Raw genomic sequence first — 17,558 nt, forward strand, 5'->3', positions numbered from 1 at the left:
GACCATTCAAAAATAGACCTGCAACAAGTCGTACTCCAGCCGTGATAAGTAAAGAGTGGTGCCTTGTAGCAGGGAGAATCTACAGACAAAAAGGTCGGTAGGAAAAGTCTTCCACGTGGTTCAAGTAACAACACTATACAACGCAATCAAGAATGCATTCGGTCTGGAAAAGCAACTAAAGTCACGTGTACATAATCTGCTTTCACACTATATCGGCTCAATCGTCGTGTACCTCAACCAGCTAGAAAATGAAACGGGTATTCATGCTATTAAATACGAAGACATATCCTATTTTAACGTAATATATATCTGCTTCCAACATAATGTACATCCAATTTCTTAAAGTAATTTATATCCACTTTGTTAACATAATATATATATCCATTCTTAACATAACGCAAATTTAAAAGCAGAAACTAGTATGTGCATTGTGTTTTGTTACAGTCTTGTAAATATTATTTCCACTGCGGGGGCCCCAGCATAGCCAGATGGATAAGACACTCGACTCATAATCTGAGGGTCGTGGGTTCGAATCACCGCCACACCAAACATGCTCGCCCTCTCAGCCGTGGGGGCGTTATAATTTAAGTCTATCCCACTATTTGTTGGTAAAAGAGTACCCAAGAGTTGGCGGTGGGTGGTGATGACTAGCTGCCTTCCCTCTAGTCTTACACTACTAAATCAGGGACGGCTAGGGCAGATAGCCCTTGAGTAGCTTTGCGCGAAATCCAAAAGAAACAATCCCACTGCCACTAAACAATACAATACGGAGTGCTGTTGAAAGCCTTAGTTAGTATTAATATGTTTCCACGACCTTCGCTTGAAATTCCTTATTCTGTCATTTCCTCATATTACGAACTGAGCGTTTTAATAACAAGGCCATACTAGTCCTTGTTGAAGATTATGACTCTTTATTTTTGTTTTATAATTTCACGTAATGCTACACAAGAGCTGTCTGCGCTGGCTGTCCTTAATTTAGCAGTGGGAAGGCAGCACCATCCACCCCCAACTGTTGGGGTACTCTTTTACCAACGAATAATGGGACTGACTGTGACATAATTACGCCCCCACAGCTGAAAGGGCGAGCATGTTTGATGTGACAGAGATTCGAACCCTCGACCCTGAAATTACTATGTTCACTTATTGCTGCATGATATTCTAAAGACTTTGTGGCAAGTCCTTGTGTTATAAAATACTTGTTTTTTTTGTTCCACGAACAGAAACCTACACATTAAGTTATGTTAAATAATTTAGGCGTCTTAATGAAGTTGTTCTGTGTTAATTTATATGGCCTCAGTCATCTTTGGAAAGACCTGAGAAACATAAATATCCAGTGAAAACGTTACAAAATACTTATAGCAAAAAAAAAGTCCAGTTCTCGTGGTCATATTATACATATATATTACCATGGACTATTCAATTTATATACTTAGTGGTGTACACATAATTTTTCCATATTTTCTACTTCACCCTTCACCTGTCCAATGACTTGTTGAATTTATATACTCTCACGTAAGTTTCTTGTTTTATCGTTTTTAGAGGAAAACTATATTGGATTATCTGTGTGTCCACTGTTTAACATCATTGGTTTAAACATGATTATTGGCTTTTACGAATGATACTTCTTGTGTTACTATGTAGTAATTAATAAATATTAAAATAATGATAACAATGCATTGAATTACATTCACTTATTATTTGTTTATTATTTGTAATATATGTAGTCAAAGAACAAAAGATAATTTTAAAATTCAATTACCTTCAGTAAGGAGTACAATTCATTGTGAGGTTTGTTTTTAGTTATTTTGTGACGTTATGGAATCTGACAGAGGGAAATGTTACAGTATGATTGTTTGTTTTATAATAATAATAATATATATATACAAACAAGTTTAAGATATTGGCATTAAATGTAGTTTTGAAGGATTAATCCTATTGTTAGGATTTGTTTGTTTGTTTTTGGAATTTCGCACAAAGCTATTCAAAGGCTGTCTGTGCTAGCCGTCCCTAATTTAGCAGTGTAAGACTAGACGGAAGGCAGCTAGTCATCACCACCCACCGCCAACTCTTGGGCTACTCTTTTACCAACGAATAGTGGGATTGACCGTCACATTATAACGCCCCAACGGCTGAAAGGGCGAGCATGTTTGGTACGTCAGGGATTCGAACCCGCGACCCTCAGATTACGAGTCGCACGCCTTAACGCGCTAGGCCATGCCGGGCCCAATCTATTGTTAGTTCCATTTCTTAACGTCGAACGTGGCTTGAAAAATATCACAGTTTATATCCATATAATAGTTTTCAATAGTTTACATACTGCAGCTCACGTGCTGCGAGAAGCTATTACAGTTTTACGTATCGTTACGTCATCAGTTGTCGTGAACGAGACCCATTGTTCGTTTATTGAGAATAACGTTATCATGTCATCTATGGTTGTTCTTCAAACCATTTTATACATACCACGTGAAGCGGGGGGTCTAGCCTTTCTCATATAGGGAGTCTGAGGTGGACCAGACAGAAATAGTGGGTTTTTTACTGTCAGTATGTTTGTGTTGAGTACTGTGATTGGTGTGGCTAAGCCCGCCTCCTCCATCAGTCACCTCTTTAGGGCTACCCTTAGTTAAGCCTTACTATAAAGGCGTAAAACACGTGAAATTTAGTTGTTGTACTTTAAAATAAAAGTTGTAAATATTGAAATCAGTTTCTTGTCATCGTTTTGACTTGCCAACATTTTGAAACACTTGTTTATCCTACTCTCCTTCCAAAAGCAAATTAGTTGAAATTATAATCGCCAGTTTTTTGCTGTAGCAGTGTTGTTAAGATGAAATCTCGGAGATGGTGAGAGGGCGTGCCAGTTTGTAATTCACAATGCAAATCTGCTGCATATGGGCGATCAGTAAAGGCGCTTATATTACACTGGACATTACATATCACTTTTGCTTGGCTTTAGGTTTACTCAGTGTCGTTGAAACTACTAGCCGCGGCCCGCAAAATATTTACAGAAGTTTTCATGCCTTTCGCTTGAAGTTTCCTTATTCTGTTATTTCCACACATGGAATTTAAGTTACGCTTTTTTTGCAGGCATTATGTGTTAAATCAATAAATTCTGTTCCTTTTCAAAACATTTTACGTAGCCAGACAAATAAGCTCACGTAGACGTACTTTTTTTAAAATAAAACTATACGTACATAATGTCTATTTCTGACTTTTTCTAGGTAATACACGCACGTGTGATCTGTGATCCAAATCAGGAATTTTTAACTATAAATAAACATCCATAGAAACGTTATTTATTTAATAATAATGTGAAATTTTATTAACAGGTAAAATTAATTTACTAGCTGTTTTTCTTATATATACATATAATGTTAAGGCGTTCGACTCGTAATCCGAGGGTCGCGGGTTCGAATCCCGGTCGTACCGAACATGCTCGCCCTCCCAGCCGTGGGGCGTTATAAAGTGCGGTCATTCCCACTATTCCTTGGTAAAAGAGTAGCCCAAGAGTTAGCGGTGGGTGGCGATGACTAGCTGCCTTCCCTCTAGTCTTACACTGCAAAATTAGGGACGGCTAGCGCAGATAGTCCTCGAGTAGCTTTGCGCGAAATTCAAAAACAACCGACATATAATGTTGAAGTAAAACCCATTTTTGGACAGATCCGTTCTACATTTATAATTAATGTAAAACAGTTGTGTATTATACATTTACCGTATGAAAATACCTGATTTACAAACCTAGTTAAAAAAATAGAACGTTGTAATAGAGTGTGAAAAACAATCCGCTATGTACGCGTGCGTGATGCTAATGTTGGACTGATATCACGCCTACTGGTCATTTACCTTGGTTAAACACCCAGGAATCTCAACCTGTCTGTTCTCAACACATACCAAGGTCACCAGTTACCATGACAACACAATAAACAATATTAATGAGAGTATTATTGGCAATAATAAAAAAAAAAATGCAATATGTCGTGCAAAGGAGGTTTTGTGAAGAACTAGGCTTAGGATGTATTATTAACAAAGTTTTCGTAAGGGAATGGATGAAATACAAACAGGCTTCAAAAACTCAAATAATTATGTTGTTTTTTCTAAATTATCTTTTGAAAGACCATGCATGCTTTTCAGAGTCTTTTAAAAACGAAACTTGGATACTTTGTCAAACAGCAATGGATTGAACGAAATTAAAAATAAAGTCTGGCGAAGAACTAACTATGCTAGGAGTCTAACTGGTAAAAACAGTGGAGCATCTACAGATAACATTCTAAAAATCTACAAAACATATATTAGACCTGTAATAGACTATGCAGCTCCAGCATGGATAACTGTAAGCAATAAAATAATTAAAACTAAACTACAAACAATCCAAAACACACTCCTCACAACTGGATACAAAGTTCCAAGAACAATATCATCTCAATTCATTCACAAATACTCGAACGTACCAACCATACCAGATAGACTCCTACATATTACAATAATGTACTTTAATAAGAATTGGATGAAAAACGAATTACTATGCTAACTAGACAGGTATCTCATACATGATGAAGCTAGGCCTAAATATCTCTCCCCAGTTAACTTATATTTCAAATATAAAAATAAATAAAAAAATATAAAAACTTTAAATAATAATAAAAATATAAGCTTTAAATAAAAAATTAAAAAATATATTTATAGTTTCTTTATTTATGTATTAAAAAATGCCACCAGCAAACTTGGCATTCTGCCAATAGAATAAAAACTGTATACAAGCCAAAATACATGGACATTGTCCTGAAAAGGACCAAATAAAAATTCAGTTCACAGTCATAAATATCAATCAGCCAAGAATATAAGTACGGGGAGGAGGAAGAGGTCATAGAGAACCTGACCCTCTAGGGTATGTACCTAAACACCGACGACATTCATTCATTCAAACAGCAAAAGAGCTACTTCGTGAAATAAAAAAAGTTTTTATTGAAGAACTATAAATATAATTCATAATAAAGCAAAATAAAATCGCCGCCTTTTACCTTCAGTTCCAAGAATCAAGTCTAAAGACTGGATAGAATGATATGAAACGCACAGTTTAAAGGACCAGGTCAAGGATATAGCTGTTCCCAAACTTATAATAAATGACCATCAGAGGAACGTCAGCTAACCAACGGCCGTTGTGGCTACAAGAGCTTTGCCTGGTTCTTACCCGAATAACTGAATTGACTGTCACTCTTATAACACACCAACAGCTGAAAGTGGATTGCACGTTCTGCGACATCGAGACAAAAATTTATGGACCTTCAGATTTATTGTCCTCATATATGATAAATCATTAAATCGAGCCTAATCCTCATATGGCCAAGCGCGTAAGGCGTGCGACTCGTAATCCGAGGGTCGCGGGTTCGCGCCCGCGTCGCGCTAAACATGCTCGCCCTCCCAGCCGTGGGGGCGTATAATGTGACGGTCAATCCCACTTTTCGTTGGTAAAAGAGTAGCCCAAGAGTTGGCGGTGGGTGGTGATGACTAGCTGCCTTCCCTCTAGTCTTACATTGCTAAATTAGGGACGGCTAGCACAGATAGCCCTCGAATAGCTTTGTGCGAAATTCCAAACAAACAAACAAACTGATCCTCATTGATTTAACTTTACACGATTTCGTTTTCGTTCTAGATTTTCTAAAGTCAACTTTTAAATTCAGTTTATCTTTCTTCGGAAGAAATTTTCTGTATTAAATGTGTGTGCGTGTGTGTGTGATTTTTTGTTGTTTTTTTTGTTCCTGCAGTGACCGGAATATCTGTGTGGGCGGCCGTACTGTCCATTGGCCTGGTCTGCACTTTTTACACGTCAGTGGTAAGTTGTCACGTCTGGGGTAAATCTCACTGGGATTAGCCCCGAAAATCGCACTTTCGTGATACGTACCGTAAGATAAGCCTATAATACGCCATTTTGATTAGGATATGTTACGAGTTTTACTTTCAGGTAGTTGTTCTTAACCCCCCACCCTCTCGCCAACAATACTTTCAGATATGTATTTTTAACATTTTATATTTCGTGTACAGTGGATTATTTGTTTGTTTGCTTTAGTTTCGAGGGAAGGCCATCTACACTAGCCATACTTAATTTCGTAGTGATTGACTAGAAGGAAAGCAGTCATCACCACCCACAGCTAACCTTTGAATTACTCTTTTATTGATTACGTCACATTACAAAGCCCCCACGGCTGAAAGAGCAGGTAGTTCGGTGACGCAATTTGAGCTCGCGACATGCAGGTTAAGAGACAAAAAGCCATGACCATCAGAAATGAATAAGTCACAAGATACTATCTGATTTTTATCTAAAGTTCACTTACGAAAAACATGTATAGTAGGGTAGACGTTTCTAAAGTCCTGTTTGGTATCCAATACAGTAACATTGTAGTTATGTTAAAACGTTAGTTCTCAGTTGTGTCTGTGTAAAGATACGTAAAATAGGAGCAGCTGAAATACATACTGTGGGACAGCGGTAGGTCTACGAACTTACAACGCTAGAATCCGAAGTTCGATTCCCCGTGGTGAACACAGCAGACAGCCCAGTGTGGCTTTAATCTAAATAACAGTGGTGGCAGGCATCACCATCGGTGAGTTTTGGTAGTTTTCCAAAAGCGATTGTCGTAACTCACGAACGGAACGCTTGGATACAAGTTATATCCTTTCACCAGAAGTACTTTGTTGTTAATTATGCTTTCTTAACTGACCTTATAACTTGTCATCACTTGTTACTCTTCAAGGAAATCGTAACATGTTTATTTTCACCTGTTACCCTTCCATGAAAAGCTACTTGCTAAACCTAACTCTCCTATCTTAGGGAGGAATGAAAGCTGTGGTGTGGACAGATTTTTTCCAAGTCACCATGATGTTCATTTCCATGTTTGTGGTGGTTTTCAAAGGCGCCAACGACGAGGGAGGCTGGGCTAAAGTATGGCAAACAAATGTAGAGGGGCAAAGAATAGAGTTTTTCAAGTAAGAGTCAATGAACCAGTAGAAAGTTTCGTTATGCTATACGTTGTCTTTAAATGTGATGTTGCTAAACCTAAACACGTGTATTCCAGACTTGCGTACAAAAATATTAATTATTTATCTTTGTTTTTATGTTCTGGTTATTATTTCTACCTTGGATTTCGTTTTAAAAACAACAACGTTCTTGCGATATTTATATATTTGTCTGAATATAATCGTGTTTTTATTTTCTCTTGTCACCTTTGACTTGCAAATAATACAACCCCCTATATACCGAGTGTAAATTAGCTCCGGCATGTTAAGGCGTTCGATTCGTAATCCGAGGGTCGCGGGTTCGAATCCCGGTCACACCAAATATGCTCGCCCTTTCAGCCCTGGGGGCGTTATAAAGTGACGGTCAATCCCACTATTCGTTGGTAAAAGAGTAGCCTAAGAGTTGGCGGTGGGTGATGATGACTAGCTGCTTTCCCTCTAGCTTTCCCACTCGTGGGGGCGTTATAATGTGACAAACTTGTTTTGAATTTCACGCAAAGCTACTCGAGGGCTGTTTGCGCTGGCCGTTTCTAATTTAGCAGTGTAAGACTATAGGGAAGGCAGCTAGTCATCACCATCCACCCCCAACTCTTGGGCTACTCTTTTACCAACGAATAGTGGGATTGACCGTAACTTTATAACGCCCCCACGGCTGAAAGGGCGACCATGTTTGGTGCGACCGGGATTCGAACCCGCGACCCTCGGATTACGAGTCGAACGCCTTAACAAACTTGGCCATGCTTGGCCAATTCAAAACAACCAAGAGTGTAAACTTTCAATAAACCTCTTGTTTCTCATAAAATATATTTGTATCGATTTCAATACTTTATTATAGATAAATATTTATTATTACTTCTTGAAGCTTTGACCCTAATCCAACCACCCGCCACACTGTTTGGAACCTTGCCATAGGCGGGTATTTTACGTGGATTGCCGTCTACGGTGTTAATCAGGCTATGGTGCAACGGTATTTGTCAATTCCAACACTACATGGCGCTCAAACGTAAGTAGATCCGAAATAGATTTCCAAGAAAATATATTTCGTAAGGATTTGTTATCACGGTAAAACTTGTATGCTGCTAAAATACAGCGACTCACGAGTTGAGTGTTTTGGTGTCAGTAATTTTAAATTGATATTTATTTGTATTTCAAATTTCTGCAGCGCCCTCTGGTTGAACTTTCCTGGATTAGTGATACTTCTAACTATTTCGTGTCTCGCTGGGCTGGTCATCTACTCTAAATACCACTCGTGTGACCCTTTGTCGTGGACAAAGTTCAAGCTATCCCCAGACCAGGTAAACCTGTCAAAAGTTAAATTTTATTGTGTTTTAAAATAACCCGGTTATTTGTCTCATCACGGATTCATTTTTAATTCGTTTTAGGGTCTTATTAAATATAAAACACGAATGTCTAGGGTTTGTTTTTTTTTCTTCTTGAAACCACAAACATTTTGGTGCACAAATAACCCAAACTGTAACCTTCCGCAGCCTACACACATCGGTCTACTTATTTTATGCGCATAGGTACACAGTGAGTCATCTGCGCTGTGTCCACCGTGGATACTAAAACCCGCTTTCCAGGGTTGTAAGTCTTCCGACTTACCACTGACCCACCCTTGGTATCGAAACCACAATTTTAGCATCATAAATCCAGAGACCTACCGCTCAGCCACTGCGGGGCTTTATTATATGTGTTCACCACGGGTATCGAAACGTGATTTTTAGCGTGTTAAACGTTCAGGCTTATCACTAAATTTATGTTGGCCAAGCATGCGCCCTCTGGTGACTCAGTAGTAAATCTGAGGGCCTTATAACGCTTAAAAGTCAGGATTTGATATCTGAGGTTGAAAGAACGCAGATAGCCCACTTGTAGCTTTGTGTTTAATAACAAAAAGACAGGCAGTACTAGTACAGCGGTAAGTCTACGGATTTACAGCGCTAAAATCAGGGGTTCGATTCCCCTCGAAGGGCTCAGCATGTAGCCTAATGTGGCTTTGTTATAAAAAAAAAACACACATAGAGAGAGACAGAATTTTCATCAAATTATTTCACTTCTTTGTAATTAATCAGTAACCATATATTTGATTATTTTCACCTTTGATGAGGTTCTTCGTGGTAGTCCAAGAACTTTCAAGTAAGGCTATGTAGCTATACACAAATGTGAAACGAAAATCAAAAACTATAATTTATTGTCACCCCCTGAGTACAGGTATCCTCCAAATAAATCTTTGTTGAGTTTCACAAGTAGATACTTAGGGACAAATTGTACCAGCCGTTCCTAATTTAGAAGACGACGGTTGTTTGAACATAATAAGCTATCGGCGAACTATCTACGTATGGGATCTAACCCTGAATTTTAGTGTTTTAAGTCCATAAACTTAACGCTGAACCATCAGGGGATAATTTTGAAGTATTAAACTAGAAGGAAGACAGCTAGTCAACAGTAAACTCTGCCAACTTTTGGGCTACCCTTTACCAACGAATTGTGGGGTTGACTGTAACGTTGTAGCGCCATTAGGCTGAAAGGAAGAGCAGGTTCAACGACGGATTGCGATCCCGCGACCAGTATGTTACTTTCAAAATTAAAATACATCAAGTGTGAACATACAAAATGATTTTAATAATTTGTTTGATTAAAAGAAGTGAACGAACTACTTGTACTTTTTGGAAACAGAAAATACAAAGTTTAAAGGCCCCGGCATGGCCAGGTGGTTAAAGCACTCGACTCGTAATCTGAGGGCCACGGGTTCGAATCCCGGTCGCACCTAACATCCTCGCCCTTTCAGCCGTGAGGGCGTTATAATGTTACAATCAATCCCACTATTCGCTGCTAAAAGAGTGGCCCAAGAGTTGGCGGTGGGTGGCGATGACTAGTTGCCTTCCCTCTAATGTTACACAGCCCTCGAGTAGCTTTGCGCAAGATTAAAACGAAACAAAAACAATTTTGTATTTTAAAGTATTTTTCAGTTTCTTGTTTGTAACTGTTGAACTGAAAACGAAATAATATGAATGTGTTGCATTCCTATTGGTTATAAAATTAAATATTTTATTTCAGGTTTGTTTGTTCGTTTTTTGAATTTTCGCGCAAAGCTACACGAGGGCTATCTGCTCTAGTCATCCCTAATTTATCAGTGTGAGACTAGAGGGAAGGCAGCTAGTCATCACCACCCACCGCCAACTCTTTGGCTATTCTTTTACCAACAAATAGTGGGATTGACCGAACATTATAACCCCTCCACGGCTGAAAGGGGAAGTATGTTTGGTTTGACAGGGACTCGAACCCGCGACCCACAGATTACGAGTCAAGCGCCTTAACCACCTGGCCATGCCGGGGCCTTTTTCTAGGCGAGTTACTAATCATTTGTCCCCATTTTCAATAACATTTGCTCGTTTTTGTCCCTGAATTCTAGGATGGTTGTTTGTTTATATAGATCCCACATTGTGTTTGTTTGTTTTTGTTATGCACAAAGCTACACAAAGGGCTACCTCCCCGTCTTCCTCCCACGAGTATCGAAATACCGTTTCTAGAAGTCCGCAGATATACCACTGTGCTACTGGGGGTGGTGGGCTACATTGTGAATATTGTTTTTTGAAGTTGCTTAAAAAAATCATCAGTTTGATTACTAATCATAACTCCTGAAATGGGACACCATTTTAATTTATTTCTATTCACTTACAGTTATTTCCACTGTTTGTGATGGATGTGCTGGGTTTCTTGCCGGGTCTTCCTGGTTTATTTGTGTCAGGAATATTCAGTGGCGCCCTCAGGTGTGTATACTATTAACTATGATCTACTTCAGTGCCTCTTAACCTTTCCCAATATAATTCATCCTTATAATTTTTTTTCACAGCAACTCACTCACTCCAATTTAAAAAAAAAAACTAAATTAATTGCAAAATTATAACTTAAATAAACATCAAACTGTAACTAGAATAGATACAAAATAATGAAAAATAAATTTATTTATCAAATTACTGTGTTTTGCTTGTTTGAATTTCGCGCATAGCTACACGAGGGTTATCTGCGCTAGCCATCCCTAATTTAGCAGTGTAAGACTAGAAGGAAGGCAGTTAGTCATCACCACCCACCGCCAACTCTTGGACTATTCTTTTTCCAATGAATAGTGGGATTGACCGTCACATTATATCGCCCCCACGGCTGATAGAGCGAGCATATTGGGTGTGACGGAGATTCGAACCCGCGACCCTCAGATTACGAGTCGAGTGCCTTAACTACCTGGCCATGCCGGTCCGTGATATCTCTTCGAAGTTAACTCCAAGAGGCGTCTAATTCAACAAAGAATAATTTTACATATTCTGCTGATGAATCTGTAACTAGTTATATCATTTAAGACTTAAACAATAGATTTATAAGTTTCGACTCTTGGTGGTTATATTATTTAAGACTTAAACAATAGATTTATAAGTTTAGATTCTTGGTGGTTATATTATTTAAGATTAACAATAGATTTATAAGTTTAGACTCTTGGTGGTTATATTATTTAAGACTTAAACAATAGATTTATAAGTTTCGACTCTTGGTGGTTATATTATTTAAGACTTAAACAATAGATTTACAAGTTTCGACTCCTGGTGATTATATTATTTAAGATTTAAACAATGGGTCTGTAGGTTTCTCGTGTTGCGATTATTTATTAGTCTATGACCAGTTAGAAAAAATATAACAACAACAAAGTTATTTAACTCATAATATTATTTCGATAAATGTTAATTATATCTTTTTTTTTGCAACGCTATCACAATCACGAGAACTTTTCAGGTGTCAACCATACGTCTGTTTATTAAATCTCAAATTGTAAGCAAGAATAATAATTGTAATTATATTTTATAATGTTTAGCCCTACCTAAATAATGTATTAATCGATTTTTTAAGGTAATTTTCTGCCAATCCCAAACCGTGGGTTCTAATTTGCTAATATATTTTTGTCCCTTGATAACATAATCATTCATGTGACATTGTTTTTGTTTTTGAATTTCGCGCAAAGCTTACACGTGGTTTATCTGCGCCAGCTGTCCCTAATTTAGCAGTGTAAGATTAGAGGGAAGGCAGCTAGCCAGTCATCACCACCCACTGCCATGCCAACTGTTGAACTACTCTTTTACAAATGAATAGTGGGATTGACCATCACGTTATAACGCCCCCACGGCTGAAAGGGCGAGCATGTTTGGTGCGACGGGGATTAGAACCCGCGACCCTCAGATTACGAGTCGAACGCCTTAACTCACCTGGCCTACGTGTGACATACAGAAGACGTATAAACCTATATTGAAATTGTACTGAAGACGATGTGCTATTCATACCCCATATGAGGGGATTAGTACCGAGTCGTGGCTGTAAAAAACAAACAAACCACAAAATATATATATTACAAAGACAATTGAAATGTTGTCATTATTTGGTTGAGAATAACTGTTGAAAGTGTAATACGCGTGTTTTAATGGAATGTTCTGAACCAAGTTATTTTTATGAGCACACTTTCGTACCAAACGTTTCACAGTTTGCATTATTTTTTATTGTATTTTCCTAAAATTATTATTAATTTTGAAACACTTGTTTAATGTCACATCTTACAAACATAAATAAAAATATGTTTAAATTAATTAAGGAACAGTTAAGTTTGACTTTTAACACACACGGAATTGTTTAAAACGTGGCTTTCGTTCGTCAACAGCACTGTGTCATCTGGGGTCAGCTCACTCGCCGCAGTTACCTTGGAAGATGTCGTGAAGGCGTATTTGAAGAAAGATATATCGGAGTTATGGGCGACACGAATGACCAAAATTCTAGGTAATAAGGTAATGGATGCATTCTGGTGTGGGCTGGAACTGACATCCTCTTATAGGAGGTTCGCCATCATGGTCCATCATGCCTTACTTTTACTATACTGCTTTGTCACATCCTGCACAGTCCAGTTCACATGTCGTTCATCTGATTCCTTCTTGGCCTCCCCCTTTGTCTCTTCTTCCATTGGACTTGCCCTCCAATAACGTTATCTGTATTAACCCACACTTTCATTGTTTAAATGTATTTAGGTAACATTCTTCTAGCTTTGGGCCTTCTTAATATATCTTCATGTACGTTTTAAAACAATCTGTCTGTTTTTACTATAATGCAGTAAAAATCGTATGCTTCACGATGTATTCTATATTAATTCAAAATGCCTTTCTTATAATATAAGAAATAGATGTCCTGGAGATGGGAAGCCGTATAACTGTGTTACAAAATTTTAAAAAAATAACGAAAAGTTTGAATTTGGTGTTTAACAAAAATGTTACATAAAGAGTGCGTGTTTCATGAGTTGGTTTGTACGAAAGATATGTATATTGTAGAATAAAATATTTAATCTTAAAAAACGTACGTTTCTGTTGAAACGATGGTATTATTAATGTTTTAAAATGTACATTAACATTACTCATTTAATAAATAACGGACATTTATCTTATAGCTGTAGTCTACGGATTGATAGCTATTGCCCTAGTGGCCGTGGCCCAGTTGCTAGGAAACGTCTTGCAGGTGAGCCAGTAGTCGATTATGACGTCAGAGTGATTTTTGTTTTTTTTCAGTTGTAACACGCAATATGATGACGCTTTGAAAAACATGAATCATTTAAGAATACACGGTGTTAGTTTGTTGTATTTCACTGTGACAAACGTGTGTCAATGTTGTTTTAAAATAACTGTGCGTAACACACAGAACAAGGGAATTTTGATGTAAAGTTTGAGCCTAAAATTTACAAAAAGCTTAAATCTCATAATTCGAAGCATTTCAAATATATAAAGTTTTTATGTATCGAAAAACGAATAGTTTTCACTCAAACATAAGTAAAATAAATAACTGAATGCTTATAAACATGTATATCTTAATACAATGTATTTATGTAAATATGGTGCTTGTTATAAAATAAAGTAAAAAAAATTTGAATATAACATATTTATACGCTGTAATAAAGCCCGTATGTGATTTGTAAAGTTTGAAGTGAAACGTAAAGATGTACAATAGGCCACCTGTACTGTTCGCAACACCATTATGGAAATCCTGTTTCTAGAAGTGTAAGTCTGTACACATATTTCCGTGCCACTGAGAGGATGGAGTAATATTCGTAAAGAAAAGTATCAGATACATGCCTACGCAGTGTATTAATATACGAGGTCTGTTAAAAAATACGCGGACTGTTTGAATTGCGCGGCTCCAGTTGGCTCCAGGGGAATCCGCTTGGTGTCGCTAGGTTCGCACAGATCAGCTGATTACGACGCCATTTCCCGATTGCAGATATCTTCATTTGTGTACTATCTACGCGGTTTTAAGTGAATTGCGAATTTTTCGTTTGGCGGATTTCAGAATGAACGACCTGAAGGAGCAACGACTTGCTGTGAAATTTTGTGTTAAACTTGGACAATCTGCGACTGAAACTTTTGCTATGCTTAACACAGCTTATGGTGATGTTGCTATGAAGCGTACGGCATGTTTCAAGTGGCATGTACGTTTTAAGGATGGTCGACAGTCCATTGAAGATGATGAGCGTCCTGGACGTCCTTCCACGTCAACTGACGACCCACACGTCGACAAAATCAACACCCTGGTGCGGGCAAATCGACGTCTGACTGTCAGGGAGCTTGCTGAAGAGTGTGGGATATCAGTTGGATCTTGTTACGAGATGTTGACCGAAAAATTGAAGATGCAGCGCAGTAACGCTGTTTTTGGCCAAAAACTCACGATCACTGTTCTTCCCCACCCCCCCTACTCACCTGACCTTGCTCCTTGCGATTTGTTCTTGTTCCCCAAACTCAAAAGACCCTTGAAAGGAAGAAGATTTGAGACGATTCCCGAGATTAAGGCAACTGCGACGAAGGAGCTGGAGGACATTACAAAAGAAGCGTACCAGGACTGTTTCAACAAGTGGAAACACCGTTGGGATAAGTGTGTGCGTTGGGGAGGAGAGTACTTTGAAGGGGTCCCAGACCTGTAACTTCTAAATAAAGTACATTTTGTTTTATGACGTCAGTCCGCGTATTTTTTTAACAGCCCTCGTATATACATGTACCAGTACTCAAAATACTTGTATTTACAGCCAACCCTGACACAGCAAAATGTAGGAGTGACATATAATTTTGAAACGAAAGACTAGACAGGAAATGTTTGTTTTTTGTTTGTTTGTTTTTGAATTTCACACAAAGCTACTCGAGGGCTATCTGCGCTAGCCATCTCTAATTTAGAAGCGTAAAACTACAAGGAAGGCAGCTAGTTATCACCACCCACCGCCAACTCTTGAGCTACAATTTTACCAACGAATAGTGGGATTGACCGTCACATTATAACGCCCCAACGGCTGAAAGGGCGAGCATGTTTGGTGCGTCAGGGATTCGAACCCGCGACCCTCAGATTGCGAGTCGAGTGCCTTAACCACCTGGCCATGCCGGGCCTAAGACTGAAGAAGCAAGGTCTTTAGGTCCTTATACTCTAGGACTTAAACAGAATTATTTTCATAAACAAAATGGTGTCAAGGATGAAAGAGGTTTGCCACCACGAAACATTAACATAAATTATCGAAGTATATTTGAATAAAGTCAGTCACTGTTGACGAGCATATGAAATAAGATCTACCAGGTTCAATGATTCAGTTGTTTGTTAACACCAGTCATCATGTACGTCTTCGCTAACAACTGTGGATGGCAATGCGAGAGGAAGTATCAGTCCAATGTAGAGGCGCAGAATGTGTGCCCCCCCCATCCCATCGTGTCCCCTGGGTCAGTTTTTCTGGAGGCCCGGCATGGCCAAGCGTGTTAAGGCGTGCGACTCGTAATCTGAGGGTCGCGGGTTCGCATCCCCGTCGCGCCAAACATGCTCGCCCTTTCAGCCGTGGGGGCGTTATAATGTGACGGTCAATCCCACTATTCGTTGGTAAAAGAGTAGCCCAAGAGTTGGAGGTGGGTGGTGATGACTAGCTGCTTTCTCTCTAGTCTTACACTGCTAAATTAGGGAAGGCTAGCACAGATAGCCCTCGAGTAGCTTTGTGCGAAATTCAAAAAAACAAACAGTTGTTCTGGTGTAATGTTCAGAAGTTATGATATGGAGATGCTTTCCTTCCTCACAAACTCTCCACTCAAACCTTTACCTTTCTCTTCATATCTTGAATCTAGTTCCAAACAAGTGATGTCTACTCCCCGACATCTCGTCATGAAACAAATTTCGTCAATTTCGGTCACTGATAAAATAATAACAGAAGTTCTACATTCAGTCAGCACTGTACTCAAACAGACAGAATAGGCCCGGCATTGTCAGGTGGTTAAGGCGCTCGACTCGTAATCTGAGGGTCACAGGTTCGAATCCCCGTCACACCAAACATGCTCGCCCGTTCATCTGTGGGGGTGTTATAATGTGACGGTCAATCCCACTATTTGTTGTTAAAAGAGTAGCCCAAGTATTGGCCGTGGGTTGATAACTAATTGCCTTCCCTGTAGTTTTACGCTGCTAAATTAGGGACAGCTAGTGCAGATAGCCCTCGTGTAGCTTTGCGTGAAACTAAAACAAACAAACTAATATATCTACACGAATCACAGTTGTTTATTGTAACAGATGCTGGGCTCGCGGAATCACCCGGAAGTTATCGATTTGTAAAGAAGAATTGTTTAGGAAATTTGTCTAGTTTTTCTGTTGCACATCTGCGCCTTCTGCGCGTAATGATTGACTCATGGTTTAGTTTGTTTTGAATTTCGCGCAAAGCTACACGAGAGCTATCTGCGCTAGCCGTCCCTAATTTAGCAGTGTAAGACTAGAGGGAAGGCAGCTAGTCATCAACACCCACAGTCAACTCTTGGGCTACTCTTTTACCAACGAATCGTGGGATTGACGGTCACATTATAACGCCCCTAAGGCAGAAAGAGCGACCATTTTTGGTGTAATAAGGATTCGAACCCGCGACCCTCATATTACGAGTTGAGTACCTTAACCACCTTGCCATGCCGGGCGCCTATTAATAATAAATATATAATATGCTATCTCATGTAAAGTAGCGCACTTAGTGCCACGTCATCAGTTAACCAATCCCAATAAACAATTTTCATGCATGCGGAAGTCCATTAACTTCCCCTTAAGCCAACGTTCAATACGAAAGTAAATGATCGTTTTCTTACTTTGTCTTGTTATTTCTTGTAAATATATAAGGTTAATTAATATCTGGTGTCCTATAATATAAACAACGAGTGTAGCTAACGGTTATCAGAGTTGGAATAACGCGATAACTAAGTAAAATGTTTCTCTAATAATGTTGATCATATCAATAACGTGATATTACGACGCGCTAGATTTTTTAATAGAAATAATGTTATTATCATGAAAATAACCGAGTTCGTCGAGTTACTTCTGTTTGTTGGCCATCTACGTTAATGCTCATAAAAAAAATCGAATCCTTGTGGTTTGAAGCTCGAGCAAAGCTACATGAGGGCTATCTGCGCTGGCCGTCTCTAACTTAGCAGTGAAAGACTAGAGGGAACACGGATAGTTTTTACTGCCCTCCGCTAACTCTTGGGCTATTATTT

General features: G+C 38.8%; 1 protein-coding gene across 3 annotated transcripts in view; it reads left to right on the forward strand.

The window, feature by feature from the left end:
• The window catches only part of LOC143234496 (sodium-coupled monocarboxylate transporter 1-like), a 67,464-nt gene that overhangs the window by 12,388 nt on the left and 37,518 nt on the right, over window positions 1–17,558 (forward strand). For all 3 annotated transcript variants that reach the window (XM_076471895.1, XM_076471894.1, XM_076471896.1), the window contains 7 exons: window positions 5,757–5,824; window positions 6,818–6,972; window positions 7,865–8,005; window positions 8,165–8,297; window positions 10,681–10,769; window positions 12,695–12,810; window positions 13,469–13,536. In XM_076471895.1, coding sequence (XP_076328010.1) covers window positions 5,757–5,824; window positions 6,818–6,972; window positions 7,865–8,005; window positions 8,165–8,297; window positions 10,681–10,769; window positions 12,695–12,810; window positions 13,469–13,536 — 770 coding nt within the window. The remainder of the gene's footprint in view (window positions 1–5,756; window positions 5,825–6,817; window positions 6,973–7,864; window positions 8,006–8,164; window positions 8,298–10,680; window positions 10,770–12,694; window positions 12,811–13,468; window positions 13,537–17,558) is intronic.

This window comes from Tachypleus tridentatus, chromosome 12, assembly GCF_004210375.1.
Source record: "Tachypleus tridentatus isolate NWPU-2018 chromosome 12, ASM421037v1, whole genome shotgun sequence".
Classification (NCBI taxonomy): domain Eukaryota; kingdom Metazoa; phylum Arthropoda; class Merostomata; order Xiphosura; family Limulidae; genus Tachypleus; species Tachypleus tridentatus.